Here is a 19,306-nt window from a genome sequence, read left to right as displayed (position 1 = left end):
AGCAGAGAGGAGAGCTGGAAGAGGGGCGCCCGATCTGGCTTCCCACACCTCCCAGCCGGATCGGGCTGTACGCTCTACCTGCTCACTGCCTCCCAGAAAAGGGAAGAAGAGCAGAGGGAAGAAGAGTGGAATATTTTCTTTTCTCTCACAGTTAGCTGACTGCCTTAGCTGCCCAAGTGATGTCAGCCCTTTTTAACCATAGCCAGTGACTGGTCCTCTCAGCAGTGTTAGCTAATTCTCTTATAGCCTGCTGTTGCGCCTGTCCTCTGATCCCTCTGATCCCCGGAAGTCCGTGAGTGACATCTCAAGCCTCACTTTTGCACATTTAAACTCCTCTACCAGGCTAGGGATAGGCAATAGGCAATTCTTTCAATTTTGCTCACCATGAGCACAATCATCCATCATCCATCTGGGACTGTGTTTTCAATTGCCTTCCATGCTTTTTCGTTGTTTGCAATTTCCCTTTATTACATATGATCTCTGATGCACATCATCTCCCAGCTGCAAAATTTTGTACCTTGTGCATTGTAGGCAAATTTTTCCTTTAACTGTCATATGTCTATTGCTTTTGCTGTTTTATTTTGCATTTTGATTGTGAAAAAGATAATACAGATTTTACATGAATAATTAAAAACATTCACCGAAATAATCAGGACATTTCCTGATAAATAAAAGTTTGACTCTAAGAATTAAACTTGTGACATTTTGGGCTTTTACTGAGCTACTTCTTAATCTTGCCACATCCCACATTGGCAGTATTCCTGCGTATGAGTCACTGGTGAGTGACTCACCGATTAGGTCTGTAAAATTTTAGATCAATGACACAGCTAATCTTCATCTTTTTCCATCTTTTCTCTAGGTCACCGCACTCTCTACATTGGGGTTCACGTTCCTCTAGGCAGGAGGTCACACCGACGACATCGTCACCATGGACACAGACACAGGAAGAGGTCCAAAGAGAGGGATTCCACGGCTGAGGATGGAAGAGAATCCCCATCGCACAGTAGGTTTTGGTTCTACAATGCTGATTTAGATTACACATTTTTAAAGAACCTGGGTTATGTGCTTCTAATCCATGTCTTCCAGTGGTATGCAAATTCTTAATTTACTTGGCTTTTTTTTTTTTCTGTGCTTGTGTTCCACCTATCAAACTTGCTGTAGCAGACACACCAGCTCAGAGGGTGCAGTTTCTGTTGGGGACTGAGGATGGCGATGAGGAACACATCCCCCACGCCCTGTTCACTGAGCTGGATGAAATCTGCCTCAGGGAGGGTGAGGATGCTGAATGGAAGGAGACAGCAAGGTACGCCTTTGTATTTTTTCTCCCCTGTTGTGCTTGAGACTTTGAATTGTTTCTATCTAAATAAAAGCTTATTAAATGATGTGACCAGACCACTATGAGTTAGCAATGTGATACAACATAACGTACACATCAAAACTAAAAGGAAAATACAAGGCAAAATCGAGGAATTTTTTTTGTGTGTGTCTTCTTTTTGTTGTAGGTGGCTTAAGTTTGAGGAAGACGTTGAGGATGGTGGTGAGCGGTGGAGTAAACCCTATGTAGCCACTCTGTCTCTACACAGTCTCTTTGAACTTCGCAGCTGCATCATGAATGGCACTGTGATGCTGGACATGAGGGCAAACTCACTGGAAGAGATTGCAGGTAAACACTAGATGAATTGATTTTTAAAAGGGTTTATGCGATGTTCCTGGCACCAAAACATGCAACAAGCACCTTTGTTCAACATCTACATAATAAAAAAACACAACCCCAGCTAAAACCTCATCTTTAGACTCATGTTTGATTAACTTTTTGTTTTTATGTTGGCTTTTGTTGTGAAGCTCTTTGTGGTGTTTCTCTTGAAAGGTTCTTGGCTCAAGTCAAGCTCTATTTTGGACCACACTTTGTCAGTCTCTGATACAACAGTCTTCTCATGTTCCTTCTTTCTGATGTTGCTGTCAGTTGGGATTTCCACACAGTTGCTCCTTGACAGCCACCTCTGTGTCTGGTTGCTGGTTCCTGTCTGGAACTAGAAGTCCCACAGGAACTTTGTGCTGTTGTTCTCAACCACTTTTGATGGCATGTCCCATCGGGATCAGGACATGGGGATTTCTAATCTATATGCAGCAAAGATGTTCCTGTGCAATATCCCAGCGACTTGGTTATGCCTCTCAGTATATGCTGTTCCAGCTTGCATCTTACTTCCTGCTACTATGCCTGCACAGACTTCTGCTTCTGTGCTGTGCTTCATCCTAGCCTTTTCCAGCCGCCAATAGAATGTCTTGATGTCAGCCACTGCCACTATCCATGATTAAGTACCAAATCCACCCTTTCCTGATCCAGATGCTCCACATGCTCTAGGCTTAGCCTCACTTGCTCTTCTGACTGTCCCTCGTTTCAGAATTGGGTGCCAAAGCTTTTGTTGCTCCACACCTCTCTGAAACTTACTACCACTTTACCTCTGTCAGCTAAACTCTATTACATATTTTAAATCTAAGATCATAACCCACCTGTTCACAGCATATCAAATGTAATTTTTTATTATTTTAGCTGTTAATTGTGAAGACCAGTATAGTCTGTTCATTTGCTAAAGCACAGAGATCCAAGGTGTAATTAAATAAATATTGTCTTGTTTGAATGATTGCAGAGAAAGAATGAAACCAAGAAAGAGATGATTGAGTGAGCTCCACTGATTCATATCAACAGAGAGAGCGGTGCACATTAAATCATCTCAAGGAGGAAAATAAAACAGGCAGAAATTTTCAGCTCTTACTCTCAACTATTCCCAATGTAAATGTATTAAATGCTGTAATAAATGACTTGATTCTTACTCTAACAGTTTACCCACATTGTGTGCAGATAGAATGAAGGAGTATTCATACTATACAATACTTGACTAGCTGGGACGTTCCATTTCACATTGACCAGCACCTTTAAAATATACAGTAACGAAACACATCACAGTTCAGAGGTTGCTCAGAATGAAGGATGAAGAAACTTTCCTTAACTTTAATTGTAGCTTATACTGCTGTAGATGCCATATGTTGTAACATAATGTTTGACGTTTTGATGATCTGTTGATCTCATTCTCTTTGGGATATTTACACCAGCAGCACTACTCTGTTTTGGTCGTGGCAGATGGCCACCCCTCCCTGAGCCTGGTTCTGCCGGAGGTTTCTTCCTGTTAAAAGGGAGTTTTTCCTTCCCACTGTTGCCAAAGTGCTTGCTCATCGTGAGTCATATGATTGTTGGGTTAATGTATGTATTATTGTGGGGTCTACCACAACGACAAAGCGCTGTTGTCGTTGTGATTTGGCGCTTTATAAATAAAATTGAATGGAATTTTAGGATTTTTCGTACATTGATAACATCATTGATTTGAGATTAGGAAATGGATTGTCATCTTTTAAACCAATCAGATGACAGGTTGCTGTATAACCATGATATGACCTCCAATTGAGTTTAAGCTGTTGTGTAGCAATTACACTCTTTTTTAGCAGGCCTTCATGGTACAGCTCCTCACTGTAGTCTGCTTACTGATCCAACTCACAGTTCTAAACTTATACTCAAGCAAAGAATTTTAATTTCTATTTGCTATTGGCTTTTATACATTTTATTTTGCAACTGCTTATTAATTTTTGATCTTTGCATCATTTCCTGTTTTTGTATATTAGGGTTAGGGTCTCTTAATTATTAAAATCACAGATTTAATGGGTCCGTGAATCGCTACCTCGCCGTGAATCGCTACCTTATCGTGGTGGAGGGGTTTGTGTGTCCCAGGGATCCCAGGGGCTATGTTGTCTGGGGGCTTTTGCCCCCTGGTAGGGTCTCCCATGGCAAATTGGTCCTGGGTGAGGGACCAGACAAAGAGCGATTCAGAAGACCCTTATGAAGAGAACATCGAGGGAACAGTTTACCCTGCCCGGGATAGGGTTACCGGGGCCCCGCCCTGGAGCCAGGAGGGTGCCCGAGGGTGAGCGTCTGGTGGCCTTAGTCCATGGGGCCCGGCCGGGCACAGCCCAAAGAGGAGACATGGGCCCATCCTCCCGCAGTCCCACCATCATCTGCAGGAGGCACCATAGGGGTCGGGTGCATTGTGTGCCTGGCGGCGGCCAGGAGCAGAGGCCCTGGCGGACTGATCCCCGGCTGCCAAGACTGGCAATAGGGACATGGAATGTCACCTCTCCGGTGGGGAAGGAGCCTGAGTTAGTGCGTGAAGTTGAGAGGTACCGGCTAGATATAGTCGGGCTCACCTCTACGCATGGCTTAGGCTCTGGAATCAGTCTCCTGGAGAGGGGCTGGACTCTGTCTCAGTCTGGAGTTGCCCCTGGTGAGAGGCGGCGGGCTGGGGTGGGTATTCTAATATCCCCTCGGCTTGCTGCCGGTACGTTGGGGTTTTTCCCGGTGGATGAGAGGGTTTGTTCCCTGCGCCTCAGGGTCGGGGAATGGGTCCTGACTGTCATCTGCGCTTATGCGCCGAGTGGCAGTTCAGAGTACCCAGCCTTCTTAGAGTCCCTGGGGGGGAGACCTGGAGGGGCGTGATTGGGAGGAACGGCCTCCCTGATCTTAATCCGAGTGGTGTTTTGTTACTGGACTTCTGTGCAAATCACAGTTTGGCCATAACGAACACCTTGTTCGAGCATAAGAGTGTCCATAAGTGCACGTGGCACCAGGACGCTCTAGGCCGCAGGTCGATGATCGATTTTGTAATCGTATCACCAGACCTGTGACCATATGTTCTGGACACTCGGGTAAAGAGAGGGGCTGAGCTGTCAACTGATCACCACCTGGTGGTGAGTTGGATCAGGTGGCGGGGGAGGACGCTGGACAGACCCGGTGCACCTAATGGGAGTTTGCCCAACCAGTCTACATGTGTTTTGTAGACTTGGAGAAGGCATTCGACCGTGTCCCTCGGGGTGTCCTGTGGGAGGTGTTGCGGGAGTATGGGGTGTCTGGCCCATTGCTACGGGCCATTCGATCCCTATACAACCGTTGCAAGAGTTTGGTTCGCATTGCCGGCAATAAGTCGGACTCGTTCCTGGTGGGTGATGGGCTGCCCTTTGTCACCGGTTCTGTTCATAATTTTTATGGACAGGATTTCTAGGCGCAGCCAAGTGGCGGAGGGCCTTCACTTGGGTGGCCTCAGAATCTCATCTCTGCTTTTTGCGGATGATGTGGTTCTGTTGGCTTCATTGGGTGAAGGCCTCCAGCTCGCACTGGAACGGTTCGCAGCCGAGTGTAAAGCAGCGGGAATGAGGATCAGCACCTCCAAATCTGAGGCCATGGTTCTCAGCCGGAAAAGGGTGGAGTGCCCACTCCGGGTCGGGGATGAGTTCCTGCCCCAAGTGGAGGAGTTCAAGTATCTCGGGGACTTGTTCGCGAGTGATGGGAGAAGGGAGCCGGAAATCGACAGACGGATTGGTGCTGCGGCTGCAGTGATGCGGATGCTGCACCGGTTCGTCGTGGTGAAGAAGGAGCTGAGTGTAAAAGCGAAGCTCTCAATTTACCGGTCGATCTACGTCCCTACCCTCACCTATGGCCACGAGCTGTGGGTAGTGACCGAAAGAACGAGATCGCGGATACAAGCAGCAGAAATGAGCTTCCTCCGAAGGGTGGCTGGCCTCTCCCTTAGAGATAGGGTGAGAAGTTCGGCCATCCGGGAGGGGCTCCGCTGCTCCTCCACATCGAAAGGAGCCAGTTGAGGTGGTTCGAGCATCTGACAAGGATGCCTCCTGGGCGCCTCCTGGGTGAGGTGTTCCGGGCATGTCCCACCAGGAGGAGGCCCCGGGGCAGACCCAGGACATGCTGGGGAGATTATATCTCTCGGCTGGTCTGGGAACGCCTTGGTGTTCCCCCGGATAAGCTGGAGGAGGTGGCTGGGGAGAGGGAGGTCTGGGCTTCTCTGCTTAGGCTGCTGCCCCCGCGACCCTGCCTCGGATAAAGCGGGTGAAGATGGATGGATGGATGGAGATTTAATGGCTTTTATTGGGGTGGAGTCCAGGTTAGCATGCACCATAATATGCCAGAAGACGTTCATCCACAAGAACATTACAGAGGACCATTTGATCTGCTTCAAACTGTGTTTTAGATTTTGAGGTCATCAACTGAATGCTTTATCTGATTGTGGTAAAAACTGTTCTGCTGCACAAATCTACTGTATGTAACCTGCTTTGGTGTGATTAAATCAGGTTGTTTTTTTGTTGGAATAATCAGCTTAGTATTGCTGGCTGCCACGCAGCACCAGACACCAGCAGGAGCAGCCTTTGTGAATTCAACCGTTTTAAGGGTATTGCATTAAACTCAATGCCGTTTGTGTGTGTTTTCTTCCCTAGACATGGTTCTGGATCAGTATGAGGCATCTGGCCCTGTAGGTGAAGATGCCAGGAGAAAGATCCGTGAGGCTCTTCTCAAACAACACCATCACCAAAACCACAAAAAACTGGCCAACCGTATCCCTATTGTACGCTCCTTTGCTGATATTGGCAAAAAGCAGTCTGAGCCTCACTCCATGGACAAGAATGGTGAGCACAGAACGTGTACAGGACACCCACACATACACCAGTCTGTAGATGAGACTGCAAGCTTTTCTGTACTCTGTAATGTCCTCAGCTACTCACGTGTTGATGTTGTAAACAAATATATGCAGTATGTTTCTGTTTAATGCTATTATCCTTTGCATGACAATCCAATAATTATCCATCTCTGACATGCTGTTTTACTGCTGTTTGATATCTCATTTTCTCCTCTTGTTTGTGTTTCTCCATGTTTGTGTATGTCTTTCTTCCTGTCTGCTGTATTTTGCATGCACGTGTGCATGCATATCATTCACTTACCCAGTAAACGGCCTCTGTTATCACACTTTAAAATCTCCTAAATGTTCACCTGAAAAAACACTCCTGAAGAGCACTTCACCCAGAAAGACCTTTTCTTATAGGGCTTGTAGGCAGTGTGTTTGTTGTGTATCATGCTTGTCCACTCCTTCTTCACCTTTGAGCTCCAGCAGGGGCATGACTCCGGACATGGTCTGTGGTGAAAACAAGACCACATGTCTTAGTGTCCTTCAGGCAGTTGCACAAGGCTTCTGCCCCATCTCACTGGAAGACACAGATCAGGAAATCTGCACGGGCAACAAGAGATCCTGTAGGCTGATTAGAAAGTCTGTAGACAGTAGTAGTAGTATAAAAAGAACGTGCTAAGGATGGGAGAGTAACATTGTGATTGGTTGGATGTGGCTGGTTAATAATCATGACAAAAAAGTTCTTCCAGCTTTTCTACTGTTGAGGCTTCAAAGTGAAGCAATATAAAGAGTTGAAATGTTTAAGTTGTTGCGGTTTTGTGAGTTTTTCCACATCTGGGACTAGACTTCATTGAACTGCAGAATCACAAAAGTTTTTATAATACTCTCCCCTTCTTGTCACTGTCATCAATATGTTTCTTAAACAGAAACCATAAGAACTTGTAGAGCAACTCTAAAAAAGAGTCAGTAATGACTAACTGCAGTAACTGCTCACTAGTCTTTATTTTGCTGCTTTTGGGGATCAGCTTTTATATAGAAATGTTTGAACATTTCTATATAAAAGCTGGGAAATACACTTGTGCTCCTTTTTGGCAACTGAATAAAACACGGACACTGCTTTTGAATAAATGATATCCTAAAATGATTCCTTTAAAGGAGGAGTTCAGCATAATACCATTGTTATTTCTGTCTGTTAAAAATGAGTCCAAAGCCCACAGGCTGTTAGCTTCCCTTGTTGGAAAGACTGGAAACAGTGAAACAACTTGGATTATAAGTGTTACAAATGAATCGGTTTATTGTAGATTAAATAAATAATGTATAGCGCATTAATCGGTGGGCTTTATCAAAATGTGGTGATGGGAGCGTTGTAGGCCAGGAGCCAGCTGTAAGCCAGACTAGTTTCCATATTAAAGATACACTTTCTTAGCTATAGCGTCGTATCGAACAGATATACATTTCATTGCTGGAACTCCTTTAAAAGCAGCACCATAGCACACTCACTTAAAGAGTTGACATTCTGAGAAAGGCATATTTTTAGATTTTTTCTTTAACTGTTTTCGTTAACGCCCACAGTTGCAAGGTGAAATCTTTGACTTAAATAAAACAAAATGAATAAGGTGCTTTAAACGAGCACTGGTTAACTGATGCACATAAATCTGAACTGAAAGTTAAAGATTGCACCTTATTTTAAATGCTCTTTAAATGGTCTAGCAACAGTTAATATATTGAGCTTTAACTCACCAGGTACACTCTGAAAATGGGTACAATATTATTTCTTTCATCACTGGGGCTAAACCTTCTGTCTTCAATAAAGGCTCAGCACCTACAACAAAAGGGCCCAGTGCTGTAACCCTTTTTCAGAGAATGTAACTGTACCCTGTAGTCACTCACTGGAAACCTCTGTCGTTGTGTGGGAAAGAGGTATTGGGATAGGATGATGAGCCCCTGTGAAAACTGATGTTGGTTTCCTGCTCTACCTGACAGGGCAAACAGTCTCACCTCAGTCCCAGCCAGCCAACAATGAGGGCAAACAGGATGTCAGCCGAGAAAACAGCGCCGTTGACTTCAGCAAGGTTAGCTACCAGACCCACCACTGATCCTGCTGTTTGTCTACAGGCATTGATAGCTGGACACATAAGTAGTGCTGTATATTTAACCAAGCCTGGGTTACATATGAAATCACAAGCTTCTTACCCTGGGAAACTGAGTGGAATTTAACAGGAGCAGTTCTTTCTTCTTGCTGTATTGTTGATTCTCATTTATAAGACGTTCAGTACGACTGCATCTACATCACTGTGTTTTTTCCTTAAAAAAAAAAGTAAAGCAGACCAATGAGTGGTTTTCCTTTTTCTTTTTCTTTTACAGATTGACCTCCACTTCATGAAGAAAATCCCACCTGGTGCTGAGGCATCCAATGTGCTGGTAGGGGAGCTGGAATTCCTAGAGCGCCCTGTGGTGGCCTTTGTCCGGCTAGCTCCGGCTGTACTGCTAAATGGCCTGGCTGAAGTTCCCATCACCACCAGGTAATAAACAAATTGTTGGCAAAGCCCTTAACTTGCCTCTGTCTCCTTCTCCCTATATTCTGTGTCAAGGCTGGATAGATGAGCCGGTTAACCTTTGAATTTCTCATTAAAAAAGGATTTGACTTTTACCCCAAACCTTTTGTTCTTTGTCTTGTGCAGGTTTCTTTTCATCTTGCTTGGCCCTCTGGGGAAAGGTCCACAGTATCATGAAATCGGCCGGTCTATTGCTACACTGATGACTGATGAGGTGAGGCAAGAATCTGAAGGAAGTAGCAAGTGTTTAATGCTGTGTTTTAGGATATTTTTCCTCTTGCAGTGATTCTAGGCACAGTGAGATAAAATGCAAAAAGGCATTCCAGATTATAGGTTTTTACTATTAAAATGGAATTGCTTGTGCATGTCAAGTAATGTTTAATTTCATTATCATAAACATTATCTCCTTAGTTGATCAAATATGGCAGAGTAGGAATAGGACAGCAAACTGCAATCAGGATAGTCCCAATTCTAAAAAGTGGGAATATTATGTAAAATGTGAATAAAAACAGAATGAAATGGTTTACAAATCTCATGAACCCATTTTTTTTAAAGTTAAAAAATAGAAAACAAAATAAACTGCATAAACTGCAACATTTTACTCTTTAATGAAAAATATTAGCTCATTTTTGATTGATATAAACAATACTGATGCGGTTCAGTTATAATACACTACCAGTAGACGTAAAAACTAAAGACGCTACAGAATCAATTATTGTTTGTTGCTCATTTTTAAAGGCTTATCTTTGATGATTCCAGCCCACTGGCAATGGCTCCAGCTGTGGTTTGATGCAATCATTGCTTCGACCACAATAAGACTGAGTTAGAAATATTTGGAATACAGTATTTTTGATTTTGATGAAACACTTGGGCAGCAAAAACATCACTGTGAACACACTCAGCCAATGTATGCAATGAGTGTTCCACCCATTAACTAATTTCTCAACCAAAGCAGTGTTCACAGTCCTAATTACAGCTTCTGTCAGCCCTGGCAGTGGTCAGTGAAAGAGCTGGTGAACCACCTCCTCTAATTATCTAATTATCTTCTAATTATCTAATTATCTTTGGAATTATCTAATTCCAAATGCAGCGGTACATGCTTCCGACAGTGCTGCCACACCTATGAGTGTTGGCCACAATCAGCAGCAGCTCACTAAACAGAGCATACTGCTGCATCATACAAGCTCAGCCATTCTCTGTGAATCAGGTTAAATTGATGACTTATTGCAATTCCCACGCCCTCATATCAGTAACTGATTTGAAAAAGGGTTACTTTTTATTTAGTTACACCTTTTTATTTAAATGTGCTTCTTTAAATGTTAAATTTAAATATGTATCTTTGAACAAGTTATAATGGTTCAGGTCTCAGGAATTCTTTAAAGAGTCTGATGTACATCAAAAATGTGTAATATCAGCCAGACTGAGGGAAAATGGCTGTGTGTTCTAAAACTTCAATTCGTCTAAACTGCATTGTGAGCATTTTGTGGGAAGCTTTACCCCAAACATTTTTTGTAACATTTTACAAATATGTTTATAATAAACACATCTGTCATGCCTTTTAAGGCAAGGAATCACATATTTGATGGGCTGAGGCTCACCACTCTGTAGCTTTTTACATGGATAATTTTACAAAAGCATCCATCCATCCATCCATCCATCCATCCATCCATCCATCCATCCATCCATTTTCTTGAAAATCATGCATTGCAAGTTTAAGATGTCAAGATTAAAGTCATTGGAATGGAAAGTGTTAACTAAATCATCTTAAAGTTGTTCTCAGTAATGGAGTAAGTGTCCTTTATCAAATCTGCCTCAACACATACCATGATCCTTGGGTGGTTTCTTAGTTATTCTGGGTCAAATACTCACATTTGTATCCTGAACCTAGAAAAATCAATGTGAGATTTGCTTTCTGTGCTTATACGCGATATTAGTGTAGCTCGGGGAGTTGAGAAGCTTCAATAAATAAAGCCCAACTACCCGCTTCAGGGTTGCTTTTCTGTATCTGAGCCTGACCTTTGACTTATGTCAAAAAAGCAAGAAAAACATCAACAACAAAAAGCCTTTGGGAATCAGTAAAGTATGACATGAAAACCTTGACAGGAGATTTCCCACAGTGTAGCTATGAGCTAATGTTACATGGCATCATCTGAGCCAGATGTTGTCTCTTTTTTTTCTCTTTCCCTTCTCTGTTGGCAGCAGTCCTTTGGGATGCATGAAAACAGAAGGCAGAGATGTTAACCTACATCATATATGGAAATGGATTGAATGTGTCACTATGATTTGCTTTCGTGCCAGTGCAAGCAAGAATGATACTGTTTTTCATATATTCTTTGGATAAAAAATAAACATTAGACAACAGAAATTGGAGCATGAATGTGTCTTATTCCTCTGTAGATTCACTTTGGATGCTGTTGTTGTGAATGAAGTTAGGTTATAAATAATAATTTGCTGACTGTATGGCTGGTATGCTATGTGAGTTTACATTTCATTAGGTTATATTTAATCTGCCTCCCCACAGATTTTCCATGATGTTGCTTACAAGGCCAAAGACAGGAATGACTTGGTGGCAGGCATTGACGAGTTTCTGGATCAGGTGACAGTGTTACCCCCAGGAGAGTGGGACCCCTCCATCAGAATAGAGCCCCCTAAAAATGTGCCCTCCCAGGTAAACAGTGAGTAAAAATGACCGTTTTTTGGGACTTTAATCCGAGCACCTATGTAGAATTTTAAAGTCTGTGTGCACATAATGATTTTTTTTTCACAAATATCCGTGAGTCCCTTCTGTGACCTACTGCCTGATGAGAATTTTTAAACATCTGTGTTCTCCTCTGATCTCTACTGCGTTTTGCTCTGCGCTTTGATGCGACTCCCCAGGGTTCTGTTCTCAATCCTCTCCAAAACATTAGTTATTTCCCTCCATTAGTTATTCTGGTCTACTCTGAAAAGAGAGATGCCATCTTGAAGGGAAATTTTTAGTCATACAGAAGAAACATTTTGAAAAAATACAGATGTTGTTTCAGGTATTGTTTTCCATTTCTCTTTCATCATTAGGCTCCTGCAGTGGATTAATGACACACCACTGAGCAATTAGATTGTTATACTGATGAGCTCAGAATATGATGCATACTAATTTAATCATTTGACTTTTTAAAAGTATATTGTACCAAATACAGTGTATTTGGTGGAGATTTGATTCCAACTAAGAGTTACAGTGATGGGGGCAGCAGACAGCTGACTGACAGTGATCTTAAACACACAGGAAAAGCGGAAGATTCCCCCAGTTCCCAACGGAGTGACAGATCTTGGAGAGTCTGGGGAGCACGGAGGGCATGGTGGCCCAGAGCTCCAGCGCACTGGGAAGTAAGTGTCCAAGAGAAAGATCATGATTTGCTGTATTTTGAGACCCCTGAGCTCTCAAAACGCCTCTTTGTGCCTGGAACCTTCCTGTCTCCTGTGAGCATCCTTCGGTTCCTTAAACTGTAAATTTAGTTCTCTTAAGAGGCAGTGCCCTACTTACCTATTATCATTCCTCATACATCAATTCCAAACTGAGACCTTTTGTTTAAGTTCTAATTTATTATAAGCTCATACAAATAGTGTGCTGTGACTTTTACCACCACCACCAAAAGAAAAATCTTCATCTGCTGTTTAAGAAGATTGGAAGCCTCCTGCACCTTTTTGCACTCCTTCCTGGATGTGTTCATCTTTCTGTAGTGCCTCCTGGCTACAGAATTGTAAAATATGATTACTGCTATAGTTATTATCAACATATTTACTATTAGCTGACAATAATGAGTAGTGGAGGAATTTTATAGAACCATTCCTTTAGTAAAAGAAGCACTCACTACGCGTAAAACAGCATTACTGGGAAATTGTACATAGTGAAAAGTGTACAGAGTGAAAAAAAAGTTCTATATCAGTATGGATACAGATATTATTGCTACTGCTGATTTTGATGAATTTTAAATACTTTGTATCATGCTTAACTTACAGTAATACATCATATTCTATAAAATTTTGTGTTTGTAAACTGAGGACCACAGATCTATAAATGAATAGCTTCTAATGAGCGCAGAGCTGCAAATAGTTGTTTAAATAAAAAAAGCTGAATTAAAGGCTTGAGCAACAAGGTTAACTCAATATCTCAATATCTACATGAATTAAATGTTACTTTAAAAAAAAAATCATTAATATGGAAAACCTGATTAAAATTCGAGGTGGTCACACCTCCTCCATCATCAAAGCTTTTTTTGCTGATGTGATGGAAAAAAATTCAGCGTTTCACACACCAGCTCTTCTAGGTTGCCAATGGTGGTCAGTAAGGGGAAGCATATTTGTTACAATGATAAATCACTGAAATCTATTGACTTGCTCATGCTAGCCCCATTTCCATACATCAAGCAGATCATAACTCATCTCAGAGCAGTGAAAACAGAGTCAGCAGCTTGCTTAGCTTATTGCTCTCCTGTCAGGTTCTCATCATTGACCAGAGGCTTATCCACAATGCACATGCACATGACAAAATGTTGTTTGAGATGAAAAGAGAGAAATCACTTTCACTTTGGTACAGTTTCTTTTAACTGGCGTCTATTTTTAGATTTTTTCAGGCTAGAACTCCTTGCCTTTCTTGCCCTCATGGAATGGACGGGCTCAGAGTAATCCGAGTACCCTTTACATTGTAAAGTCAGAGGTCTTTAATATGCAACAGTGTTCTATTACTAAACAAGACTTTGCTAAACATTGTCATCACAGATAAAATACATATTTCTACACACTGCATATTACATATACTTAGTAATGCGAAAACGTAAGTTACTAGTAACATTTTAGTTGTAAAACAAGTCTGTTTATCTGCAAAAGTCCAAAAAACCTGACTTTTTCAGTCTCAGCTGACCGCAGGTTTCCCCAACCTTATAAACAGTAAATATGCATGATTCTGTCTAGATGAACAGAATCTACTTTTTGGGATTTCCTTACCTGGATGATTGCATCAAGACATCTGCAAAAAACGTTATATTTACAGTCACTTTCAAACAGGTTTATTGGGTCTTTAGTAATCTGCACTATATCCCTTTCACGCATAGTGGTCACTACAGACTACAGTGGACAGCTATTCAAAGGCTGTTTTCTTGTATTTGTATCAGTGTTGATGATATACTTGCACATAAACCACCACATTGGACACTGATGTGTCACTCCATACCCTGCCACCCACTGATCAGCCAGTGGTCCACCTAAGTGGACATGTAAAAAGCTCTTTGAAAAGTACATGTTTTACAAAAATGAAGTTAAAAAATATTTTTTCATGCCTAAAGATGAATAAAAATACTTAAGAAAAAAATCCTGATTGAGGTTGTCATAATTCATGCATGAAAGGGATATACAGGTGTGTTATTCTTTTATCTCTGAAAGCCTCATTTAATGTTATTAATGTTATTATTTATGTTATTGTGCCAACTAATCATTCAGATGATTTAGGATACAATTTTGTCTTAGAGTGTGTTGGTGCACTTTTGGAAACCCTTATGTTCAGTAGAAATCCAACAACAAAAGGCCATTTGGGTTCAGGTTGGGCAGGCCAATCCTCCCAGTCACATCCTTGTAGGTCAAATCAGATGGGACACCTTCCATCTGTACAGTCATTTGACATATAAGCACTGATGCAAAGATGCAGGGAAGCAAACGTCCCATCCCCTGGGGATAAGACTAACATGTAGGCACTGAATCCAGGAGAGGCCGACTATACGTAGCCAATACCTTAGGCTCCTTCCTCACCAGAGGGATGATGTTTCATCTAACTAAAGCCAGTTTCAGCAATCAAGCTGCCAAGGGCCCCACGTTTTATTTATTTAGCTTATTTTATTAATAGTTTTTAATGCTCTCTGAAGTCTCAGCAATGAACACCTAATAATATAAGGATGAGATCTCAAAATATATATTTAGTTTTTACTTTCATATGCCTTCAAAAATGTTTTTGAGATTAGATAAGATTTAAAGAAAGGATTAAAAATGAAGAATATCATTTTGTTATCACCCCAGAAAAAATCCTTGAAAGAATAAAGTGAGAATAAAGTGAGAGTGCAGCACCCAGGAAGGGTTTAGCGGCAGAGGAGTGAGTGATGTGCGCCTGCTTAGCTGCGGTATACTGCGGTACAGACTCTTATGCAAACTAAGATCGGCTGGAAACCCAGGCTCAGCTATCTGGCTGCCTACTGCTTAGCCTGAAATAAGAACAACAGCCCACCCACTTGCCAGCTTGCTACACCAACCACCTCCAGACTGTTCCCCACCATCCCAGTGCACAGCAGTAGTAGAGCCTGCTCACTGTGATTGAGAAGTATACGAAGATGGAGCCATGAGTCAACACAATCACACACATGGATGCACAGAGGTACAATAATTTTAGTGTGGGTGCCCTGATAATAACTTAGTGTTTAAAGGCATATGAATCTTACAATATCTTACAATAAGATGTAAGATAAGCTGCTCTTTGTTACCTTATGCTTATGTGCAGCTCTTTCATGAAATCCCTTTTTATCCACAGGTTTTGTGGTGGGTTGATCTTGGATGTCAAAAGAAAGGCTCCTCACTACCTTTCTGACTACACAGACGCTGTCAGTCTGCAGTGTCTAGCCTCATTTCTCTTCCTCTACTGCGCCTGCATGTCCCCTGTGATCACCTTTGGAGGACTCTTGGGTGAGGCTACAGAGGGGCGTGTGGTAAGATCATTGTTATTTTTTTCCTCGAGCCTATATAAACACCCCCAAAAAGCATCTTTTTACATCCAAGAACTATATACACAATCATCTGCACACCGCATCAAACTCAAAGCCTTTGAAACCAATAGCTGAATGAAGGAATTTGAAGGATTTGATCTCATCAAAATTTATCTTTAAGCACCATCACCAGGTCAAAGCTCACATGTCCTCCTTTATTTAGTTTTATGACAAAAATGGTATTACCTTGAGAGACAGTTGGATCCTCCAGATCACATTCATGAATTCACATTCATGCATCTCCAGCTATGTGCTGGTAGCCCATAGTCGGATTGGATAAATGACCAGTTTGTTGGTGCTTCCGGCCAAAAGCACACAGCTACAGATGTTCTTTATATGAAGTGAGAAGTATTTTTAACACATATCCAAAGCAGTTTCAAAACAGTTTCTAAAAACGACTTTACTTTTTTTTTTTCCTTTTATTGTACCACAATGGGAGCTCTGCAGTTCTCTGAGCGAGCTTAAAGTGGGAGAATGTGTGGAAAGTTTCATTTTGGTGCTTCTGTGTAGCAAAGGTTTTTATTTGACACAGGCTCTTTGGTTTTTTTCCCCAGCCAAGCCTTACTTATGTTGTCTGACTTCCTATTGGCTCCTTGCATGTGTGAACAGGATAATATTAGAGTTATAGCTTATACTCCACCATGATAGGAAATGCTGATTTGAAGACTAGAACATTCCAAATACAACATGTGTTTGACTAAATGAATCAGAACATTATTTTGTGTGTTTCCAGAGTGCTATCGAATCCTTATTCGGGGCTTCCATGACTGGAATAGCCTACTCTCTTTTTGCCGGGCAGCCTCTCACCATCCTGGGCAGCACAGGGCCTGTTCTTGTCTTTGAGAAGATCCTCTTTAAGTTCTGCAAGTAGGTTATTTACTACACCTTTGTGCTTTTTTATACAATAATATTTCTGTTTATTTGATAGGTGTGTGTGTGTTTTATGCTTCAGTTGAAATGTCATGTAACCTGCTTTTCTGCCACTGCTATGTTTTTCTGTGTTTTCCGTGTCCGTCAGGGAATACGGCCTCTCCTACCTCTCCCTGAGGGCCTGTATTGGCCTGTGGACGGCCTTCTTCTGTCTACTTCTGGTGGCCACAGATGCCAGCTCGCTTGTCTGTTACATCACACGCTTCACCGAGGAAGCTTTTGCTGCACTGATCTGCATTATCTTCATCTATGAGGCCCTGGAGAAACTACTTCACCTGGGGGTGCATTACCCCATCAACAAGAACAACAACCTTCAGAAACTCACATTGTACTCGTACGTACATTTTGGTTACAGGCCATGCACGGTGTGCTTAACGCAGCACATTTGCTCACACGTGCTCAAGTCTTTTGCTGTATCAAGAAACGGCAGATGGTGCAGCACTGTAGCGGGCATGCTGTTCATTTTTTTTCAGACATGGATTGTGCTTTATGATGAATAATCCCATGTTGAGTGTGTGTCAGGATGGATCATCGTGCTTTAAGCTGGCTAGTGGCTATGTCAAGCCAAAAGCTCCTTCTGTGAGTTTCTATTCTGGTGTAGTGGACACCAGGGTAGGCTGACATTTAGTTTTGATAAATGCCAGCAGAAAGCTAAGAAAAATGTTACCAACAAGTCCACACAGTGTTTTTATGACATATTATGAGTGAAACAAGCAGTCAGTGAGCCTGAAGCATTTTCACCTTGGGAAACTCTAGTGTAACACTAACAATCACAAAAACATAACAGATCCAAGGAACCAATCTCACCAAGTTGTAGACTTAGGCTAGCTTGTCAGACCATTCAGTCCGGAAGAAAGTTTATTTAATGTGAGGAATCATTTAAAAGACGAACCAGGTTCCAGGTATGAAAAGTGAAGCCATTTCAATTCCAATTGAAATTGAAATGACTTCACCTTTCAGTTTCAACTTTATTTTATTTATACAGCCCCAAATCACAACAACAGTCACCTCAAGGAACTTCATATTTTAAGGTAGACCCTACAATATTACATACAGAGAAAAACCCAACAATCATATGACCCCTAAGAGCACTTTGGTGACAGTGGGAAGGAAAAACTCCCTTTTATCAGGAAGAAACCTCCAGCAGAACCAGGCTCAGGGAGGGGCAGCCATCTGCTGCGACCGGTTGGGGAGAGTAAAGGAAGACGAAAGACATGCTGTGGACGAGAGGCAGAGATTAATAACAAGTATGATTCAGTGCAGAGAGGTCTATTAAACACATAGTGAGTGAGAAAGGTGACTGAAGAAGAAATACTCAATGCATCATGGGAATCCCCCAGCAGCACTACACCCATTGCAGCATAACTAAGGGAGGATTCATGGTCACATGATCCAGCCCTAACTATATGCTTTAGCAAAAAGGAGAGTTTGAAGCCTAATCTTAAAAGTAGAGATAGTGTCTGTCTCCTGAATCCAAACTGGAAGCTGGTTCCACAGAAGAGGGGCCTGAAAACTGCAGGCTCTGACTCCCATTCTACTTTTAAATACTCTAGGAACAGCAAGTAAGCCTGCAGTGTGAGAACGAAGTGCTCTAATAGGGTGATATGGTACTATAAGGTCATTAAGATATCTAGAAGTCTGTACAGAGAAAACATCTAATTCTCAATGAATTTATGATACCAGTAAACACTTTTCTTGGTTTCTAGTTTCAGGTCTTTTAATAGAGAATGATATTCATTTTGTAACTTATGACCACATTTAGTTAAAAAATTCAACCGGTTTGATACGTTTTATATTAGGTCAAGGGTCAGTGGTGGAGGGGTGGGCAACAGGAGCTAATTTGGGTATGCTTGGATGTGTACAGTTACATCTCAGCCATTTTAAGCTGTAAAAGTATTTATGCATTCGTTTTATTTTTAGTATTTTACTCATCTTCTTAAATAGAAAGATATTGGTATTAATGTCTTATTCTACATTTGCTTTGCTATGTCATATAAAACGGAGTAATGATTATTTTCATTCAATCCTTTAGTTGACTTTTAGATCTAGAAAGGCTCTTTTTTTTCTTTAACAACAAATCATGGCCTCCTCCGCTAGGTGGAGCCAGAACATATTAAATACCAGGGATGCTACATATTGTTATATCACTGAAGTGGGCTGCTGATGGGTAATTCCTATCATGTCAGCAAATCAGACTTTAATGTCCACTTATTCTGTGTTTTCATTTTCTAATAGTTTATCTCTGTATGCGAGGCTATATGGGTAAAGTAGGTAGACTGGGTAGGTGTACAAGTAATCGCCCTCTTATTTGGAAACACTTTTTTCCACAGCGGACTTAAAAAATTCTGATTCTGATTTATTTGTTCCTTTTAGAAATAAATTCAGCAAGGACTAAACAGTCTCTTCAATATTGTACTTGTTTGCACACAAAACTGTCTTTGTGCATTACTTTATGAAAAAACATGACTCCATTCTGCAAAATACCATTGAAAAATATCGATGTGATATTGCTACATTCAAACAG

At 41.7% G+C, this 19,306-nt stretch overlaps 1 protein-coding gene across 3 annotated transcripts in view; it reads left to right on the top strand.

Moving 5' to 3' along the window:
* Positions 1–19,306, top strand: part of LOC100705556 (sodium-driven chloride bicarbonate exchanger) — a 52,716-nt gene that overhangs the window by 26,068 nt on the left and 7,342 nt on the right. For 2 of the 3 annotated variants that reach the window (XM_013267247.2, XM_025903115.1), the window contains 12 exons: positions 860–1,003; positions 1,162–1,303; positions 1,503–1,663; positions 6,334–6,522; positions 8,502–8,590; positions 8,883–9,040; positions 9,200–9,287; positions 11,595–11,741; positions 12,336–12,436; positions 15,621–15,795; positions 16,586–16,719; positions 16,871–17,116. In XM_013267247.2, coding sequence (XP_013122701.1) covers positions 860–1,003; positions 1,162–1,303; positions 1,503–1,663; positions 6,334–6,522; positions 8,502–8,590; positions 8,883–9,040; positions 9,200–9,287; positions 11,595–11,741; positions 12,336–12,436; positions 15,621–15,795; positions 16,586–16,719; positions 16,871–17,116 — 1,774 coding nt within the window. The remainder of the gene's footprint in view (positions 1–859; positions 1,004–1,161; positions 1,304–1,502; positions 1,664–6,333; positions 6,523–8,501; positions 8,591–8,882; positions 9,041–9,199; positions 9,288–11,594; positions 11,742–12,335; positions 12,437–15,620; positions 15,796–16,585; positions 16,720–16,870; positions 17,117–19,306) is intronic. The other variant, XM_013267248.2, reaches the window with a different exon arrangement.

The sequence above is a fragment of the Oreochromis niloticus genome, linkage group LG23 (genome assembly GCF_001858045.2).
Source record: "Oreochromis niloticus isolate F11D_XX linkage group LG23, O_niloticus_UMD_NMBU, whole genome shotgun sequence".
NCBI classification, from domain to species: Eukaryota; Metazoa; Chordata; class Actinopteri; order Cichliformes; family Cichlidae; genus Oreochromis; species Oreochromis niloticus.
Note: the sequence above shows the minus strand (reverse complement) of the source record. Positions and strands in the feature narration are given on the sequence as shown.